The 6,397-nt window shown below is 45.9% G+C and overlaps 1 protein-coding gene across 1 annotated transcript; it reads left to right on the top strand.

Annotated features, from left to right (window-relative positions):
- Positions 1–2,974: 2,974 nt before the first annotated feature.
- LOC123168616 (2-carboxy-1,4-naphthoquinone phytyltransferase, chloroplastic) lies at positions 2,975–6,119 on the top strand. The gene is made up of 10 exons (XM_044586499.1): positions 2,975–3,438; positions 3,595–3,698; positions 3,817–3,888; positions 3,987–4,125; positions 4,325–4,440; positions 4,602–4,701; positions 4,801–4,839; positions 4,942–5,052; positions 5,143–5,208; positions 5,304–6,119. Exons 1-10 carry the CDS (start codon positions 3,205–3,207, stop codon positions 5,412–5,414), a joined length of 1,092 nt encoding a protein of 363 aa, XP_044442434.1. The 5' UTR covers positions 2,975–3,204; the 3' UTR covers positions 5,415–6,119.
- Positions 6,120–6,397: the final 278 nt, after the last annotated feature.

Below are 6,397 nucleotides of genomic sequence, written 5' to 3'. Positions count from 1 at the left end.
CGAACAGATTAGAGAGATAGAAACTAATGTAAGTTCGCATGATAACACAAACTCTCCAAGTTGCTATCAGTTTTGACAAGGTTTTCATAATTAGAAGAGCGAGATGCTAGTCTCTTTGTGCCACTTACAAGAGCGATCTTTTGTAGAATTATGTTGTTTCCATACTATTACGATGTAGTTCTCTGGACCGTTACAAATAAATAATTTGTGGCGTGTGTCTTTTTCACTTCCTTGTCAATACATTATATTCACCTCCCTTGTGGCATATTCACCACAAGGGCCCCATTTTTATTTTGGTGGCATGTGTTTTTTTCACCTCCCTTGTGGTTTTAGTTCAAAGACCATCAATCTATACGATGTACTAAATTGTTTTCAAAATACAATATATTCTGAATTTTTATTTGTCGACAAGGGCCCCATTTTGTCATCTCGCCTCAGGGCCCTGAATATCTATGGACCGGCCCTGTACAAATTCATGCATGATGGAAGGAAGCATGTGCTGAAACCAATGGCAGGCAGTGCAATCACCATAGAGATGCAAGTTTCAGAGAGGAAGGTTGTACAAAAATTAGACTAAAAACCAAGGACGGTTTCACTTCAACGGAGGGAGGATGATAAGTGCATGGCACCCTTGATCGATAATCCTACTAAAGTTGAGCCAGTGAATGAGTCAAGCCATGAAAAAGTTGCGAAAATTATTGCCATGCATGTGGTCAGATTTTGTCGAGGAAACAATGGTCGTGTGCGTCAGCTTTGTGGACCCGGAATCGCTTCTGTATTTGAAAGGGAATCAGTACATGTTGCTGCTCATCATACAGAGCGTGTCCCAATACATAGAAGAGTATTTTCCAGATTGCATGCAGATAAAGAACCGAAGCCGGATGATATAGTTCCCACGTTTCGTACACCTCCAGAGAAGATTAGGATCGGCAGCTTCCTTTTTGAACTGTACGCACGCAGATATATTTGATGGAAACGGCAAGGATAACTTTTCATGTTTTATTTAATTAGGCCTCTATCTCTTTGGGTAGTCCTTTAATTATTTACAAGAGTAGTACTTTTCCTTGTAAAGGTTCACGTGATTATAAACGTGATAACCAAGTTGCTAGGAGTCCAAGTTGTCTTGTCCTTAGGCCATGTGCGTACGCGAGGGTCAATCGGCTATATAATAGCCAAGGTTTGTTCTACGTATGGACGAGTTTAGTTTTGAGATGAAAATGTACAGAAAACGTCCGAATCAAGGGCGGCAAGATCGTGTGTATTATCTGTGATTTTCTTATCGTGGAAATTTACTAGCAACGGAGGGTTGATCATCATATCAACGACTACGTGCTGATCCGAGGGGATCATTTTTTTATTCGCATATTTTCGTGCGCGGATGAAATTATCTTGGAGGTTGCGAGGAGGAACAAGGGGACGAACTGTTGATCAAGCATCGCCGTGAAAGATCGGGCCATCTACACGCACGAATATAGCATCTCGCTGGTTTGTGCTTCATCAGGTGATGCTCCGACGAAAGCCTGATTGCTTTGACGATGCTACGATGGCGTGCTTCCTAGTCGTAGCAGTGTTGCGACGATGACATGACTGTCTTAACAATGCTACAACAACAACACAGCTGCATCGATGATGTTGCGATGGTATTTATGTTTTTGACGGCCACAATGACGACAAAGGCATCATTGCTATATCCGAGCAAATCATGACTCCATGTGCTTGCTGGTACCAAAATTCAACAAACTCCCGCAATCAACGTGAAAATATGGTGTTCTCGGATCCTTGTTTGGCGCTTGCTATGTCCTTCCTCTTGAAATTGTTTTGTAGCATCACCTACATGTGTAGGCACGTGCTGAGCACTACGTGTGAAGTGCAAGTAAAAAAGAAATTGTTAATCAGTCACAACTTCAGGCCTCATAGGTGTTCAGTGGGAAAAGACAGACGTTGCACGCCACACGATCGTGTGCAATCACACGGCGTCGGGCGCAGATGACGAAGCCCAAGAATCATCCGACAGTTTTTAAATGTTTTCTTAATTTTAAATGTATTATTAAATGAGAAACATACACAGGAGAACTTTGAGCATGGGTAGCAAATTAAAAAAATACAATATAAGAAATTAAAGGAATTATTTATTTGAAAGATATTTTAAAAGTGAATACAGTATATGAAAATTAAACAATTTATTTAATTGAAAGATTTTAAAGAAGTGAATACATCATATGAAAATTAAATGATTTATTTAATTACTAAAAGATGGTGGTCTATTATAGAGGGAGAAAATTTAGGATTAGTGTAAAATGAGGTAGCGATTTTAAAAAATAAATACAATATGTAGAAAAATTAATTTAATTGAAAGATTTGCAAGAAGTGAATACATCATATGAAAATTAAACCATTTATTTAATTACTAAAAAGATGGTGATCTATTATAGAGGGAGAAAATTTAGGATTAGTATAAAATGAGGTAGAGATTTTAAAAAAAGAATACAGTATTTAGAAAAATTAATTTAATTGAAAGATTTTTGTAAGAATATTTAGAAAAAATTAAATTAATTGAAAGATTTTTGTAAGAAGTGAATACATCATATGAAAATTAAATAATATTTTTACTAAAAAGATAGTGGTCTGTCATGTAGGGACCCTAGGCCAGAATGGGCCCATGGTGCAGCGGCCAGTTATCCTTCCACCGTTGGAAGCGGGCAGTAAACGCTGCTCTGTGAAACCAGCCTAACGTGGTGCCTGCCGCTTCAGGGCCTGAGAGGCCGAGGCTTTCGCCCAAGCAACCCAGCCCACTACCAACTTGGAACGGGCAAGCCGGCAAAGTCACACCACAGGCCCAGGCCGAGAATCCGCACCAAACATCCACACCACCTTGATGCCCCCACATGGGTCACAAGCTCTCGTGACTGAGCTCGGCGTTTCTAGCGCTCCAGCCGAGTATTTAAGCTGGTGCTTCTCTTTGTAAACTAGCGAGGTGGGACTAAAGGAAGGGGTGCGGGGTGCGGACTGCGTGGTGACTGAACCGCCCACTGCCTGCCGCGCGTCCACGTCTCGGATCCCCAGCCTTATCCATGCACGCGCGATAGCCCCAACCCAAGCACCGCACCGGCGCCCCCACCTGCCGCCGGCGGCCGTGGCCCGCTCCGCTTGATGGAATGCCGCTCCTGATCTAAGCGAAGCTTCCCCAGCCAGCGCTCCGAGCCGATGCCGCTCGCAGGCATTGCCCTCGCGCCTCTCCTCGTCTCCCCGCTCGCGCCTCCCTCTCCCCGTGGCAGCGCTGCCGCCGTCTCTGCGGAGCCCGCCAGAAGGCGCCGCGCGCTACGGCGAGTGCGGTGCTCCGCCGCAGCGGCGTCCGGCGGAGGCGAGCTTTCCCGCGCGACGCTGCTCTGGAGGGCGGCCAAGCTGCCCATCTACTCCGTGGCGCTCGTGCCGCTCACCGTGAGTTCCCTGCAACTTCAACTTCAAATTCCTTGCAATTCAGAATTGTACTGTAATTCCCTACCTGTTAGTGTGCTGGCATGCAAATCAGACTGAATATTGATCGCAGCTACGATCACCTTACGCATTTGCATTGACGGTTGCTGGCCCTTGCAGGTAGGGACAGCTGCTGCTTATAACCATGCGGGGCTGTTCTTCGCGAGGCGCTACTTTGGCCTCCTGGCTGCTGCTGTCCTTGTGATCACCTGGCTCAATCTGAGGTAAAACTCACCTACACAAATATACTCTGACAAGCAAAACGATGCTGCTGATATCAATAGCACTCTTCAACCATTCATTCCCCTGTTCTGAACATGTTGCATTTTCACTCTACTGCAGCAATGACGTTTATGATTCAGATACCGGCGCTGATAAGAACAAGAAAGAATCCGTTGTCAATATTGTTGGCAGGTACCGCTCGTTCCTGGTACCGGCGAGTAGTAACATCCTAATTGCTTGCATATCTGTATTTGGAAACTAAACATTTTACAGTGTGACCTGCTGTGCAGTCGAGCAGTGACAGAATATGCAGCAAACGTTTCTCTTCTGCTCGGCTTTGGAGGGCTTTTTTGGGCCTTTGCAGAAGCAGGGGACGTCAGGTTCATCGTTTTGGTGCTATGTGCAATCCTCTGTGGTTACGTTTACCAGGTGAAATCTTCTGCCCCCTTTTCAGGGAACCTTGTGTTTCTTTATGTTCTGTAATCTGTAACAGAATATATTTGCTTTTTGTGATCTGTTATGGGTTGTCTCATCTATAAATAGCCTGGTGCATTCAGTATTTTAGTTAATTTAGCAAAATGTAATTGTGTGTTAATGCTTTTCATCTCATCCATGTGCAATTTTGCAGTGCCCGCCGTTCCGATTAAGTTACCGCGGTCTAGGCGAACCATTATGTTTTGCTGCATTTGGCCCACTGGCCACGTCAGCTTTCTACTTCTCAAACAGCAGCAGAAGCATTTCAAGGTACACTCTAGAGCAACTACTGTAGTTCTCAACTATACTAAGTATAAGTAGGAATCACTTTAGAGTATTGAGGGCATTAAGGTTTGACTTCAGTCTGTACAAAAAATGTAAGGATCCAATCATAGCTAAGTAGTTTCTCTTGGAATGTTGGCATTTGTCAGCGGGGCTGTGCTTCTCCCTCTCACCAAAACAGTCATAGCTTCATCCATTCTTGTTGGGTTGACAACCACCCTGATACTCTTCTGCAGCCACTTTCACCAGGTATGAAATTCACCCCCTCTGACATATACGATCGATGCAGTAATTTTATATTCTTATCTGTGAAATGGTCATTAGCTGATGAACTCTGATGATCTGTAGATTGAGGGAGACAGGGCTGTTGGAAAGATGTCTCCCCTGGTATTCCACCCTCTCTTTTCAGCACATCTGATTTCACTTATGTACAAATAATCAGTACTAGTATAACATAAGTTCTTCGTGTGTGAACCTGTAAACAAACAGGTAAGGATCGGCACCAAAACAGGCGCGACGCTAGTGACGGTTGCGATCGGCGCCCTCTACACTCTCTTGGCGGCTTTCGGCATAAGCAGATGTCTCCCACCATCCTGCATTGTAAGCTACTGACTCGTACTGTTTCTCTTAAGAAAATTACCTGAAAACACAGCTCCCACCTCAACCATTGCTGCTGTACCATATTCTTAGGTCCTTGGCGCCCTGACTCTCCCTCTGGGCAAATGGGTTGTGGACTATGTGCAGAGAAACCATGATGTAAATAGTCCTCCCTTCTCACACCTTCCTTTTTCGTTCTGAACATTTTTTCTTCACTTCACACCAACACTGGCTGAAGTTGGAAAAATCTGCAGGATGACACCAAGATCTTCATGGCCAAGTATTACTGCGTGCGGCTGCACGCCTTGCTCGGGATGGCGCTGGCTTCCGGTCTGGTGCTGGCCAGGAACGGCGTACTAGCCTGACAGACAGATGGGCCACCATTGACAGTTGACAGTTGATCCAGAGAAATGCTTCCTTCTTGTTGCAGTCTCACAGATGGAGTAAAACACACACAACTTTTACAGCCAATGCAATGCAATATTCCAATGGCAGTGCATCTGCGCAGTTCTCTCGCTGAACAGAAGGCGGCCGGATTGGGCAAGCAGAGATTCAGAGGCCAGTTGGTTTTCTGGCTCTAGCTTCAGTACAGTACAGTAGCCTCTAGCGCCCCGTGATCTATAGTAGGTTTCTTTTCTGTCTGCAAGCAAAGCAAAGAGAGGGCTAGCTTGGCGTGTTCGTCCTCGTCCGTCGCAGCTACTCGTACCAGGCTAGCCAGATCGCCGTTTGGTTTGCTCCTGCAGCAGGATATGAATTGAATTCTGATGAGCCAGGACGGGACGAGTCAGTCGGGACATGCTCCGGCCCGGCCCTCTACCGACGGACGGACGGACGGACTGCCATTACTGCCCTCTTTACCACCAGCAGAGGCAGAGACTGGTGGTGGCAGACCAGCTGTTCCTGTTCGTACTACGGCGCGCAGGCGCAGGCCAACTTGGTGCCTATCCCACCTTGCCATGCTTTGCTTTCATGTTTGTATCATTGGCTCCCACATCTTCAAATTACACTGCAGTCAGTCAGGGTTTGTAATTGCAGACTTTGCAGTATCTAGTACTGCTGTAGCATATTTATCACACTGTCCATAGCAAGTGAGAATCGCATACACTTGCAAATGTAATCAACCAAATGAGGAAGATTACGAGGAGCTGGGACAAAATGGTTGCAAGCGGATGAAAAACACGGTCCAACGGATGCCTGTTTTCCCGTCCTCGGACACCATCTCCACTCCCGCCTTTCCTCTTCCAAAACCCTCTCGCCCTAGAGCCATGACCGACGCGCCCAACCCCGCCGCCGCCCCCGTCCCCATCGTGACCGTCCCCGCCCATCTGCGTTGTAGCCCCGAAGAAGA

Source organism: Triticum aestivum, chromosome 7D (assembly GCF_018294505.1).
Source record: "Triticum aestivum cultivar Chinese Spring chromosome 7D, IWGSC CS RefSeq v2.1, whole genome shotgun sequence".
Taxonomy (NCBI): Eukaryota; Viridiplantae; Streptophyta; class Magnoliopsida; order Poales; family Poaceae; genus Triticum; species Triticum aestivum.
The sequence above is the reverse complement of the archived record's forward strand: the minus strand, read 5'-3'. Positions and strand labels throughout refer to the sequence as shown.

What these genes read in the sequence shown, in the direction of transcription:
- LOC123168616 (XM_044586499.1), top strand. Translation starts at nt 3,205, where the DNA reads ATGCCGCTCGCAGGCATTGCCCTCGCGCCTCTCCTCGTCTCCCCGCTC. An exon ending in TGGCGCTCGTGCCGCTCACC is followed by an intron (nt 3,439 to 3,594) that starts GTGAGTTCCCTG and finishes TGGCCCTTGCAG; the next exon opens with GTAGGGACAGCTGCTGCTTA. An exon ending in AGCAGCAGAAGCATTTCAAG is followed by an intron (nt 4,441 to 4,601) that starts GTACACTCTAGA and finishes GGCATTTGTCAG; the next exon opens with CGGGGCTGTGCTTCTCCCTC.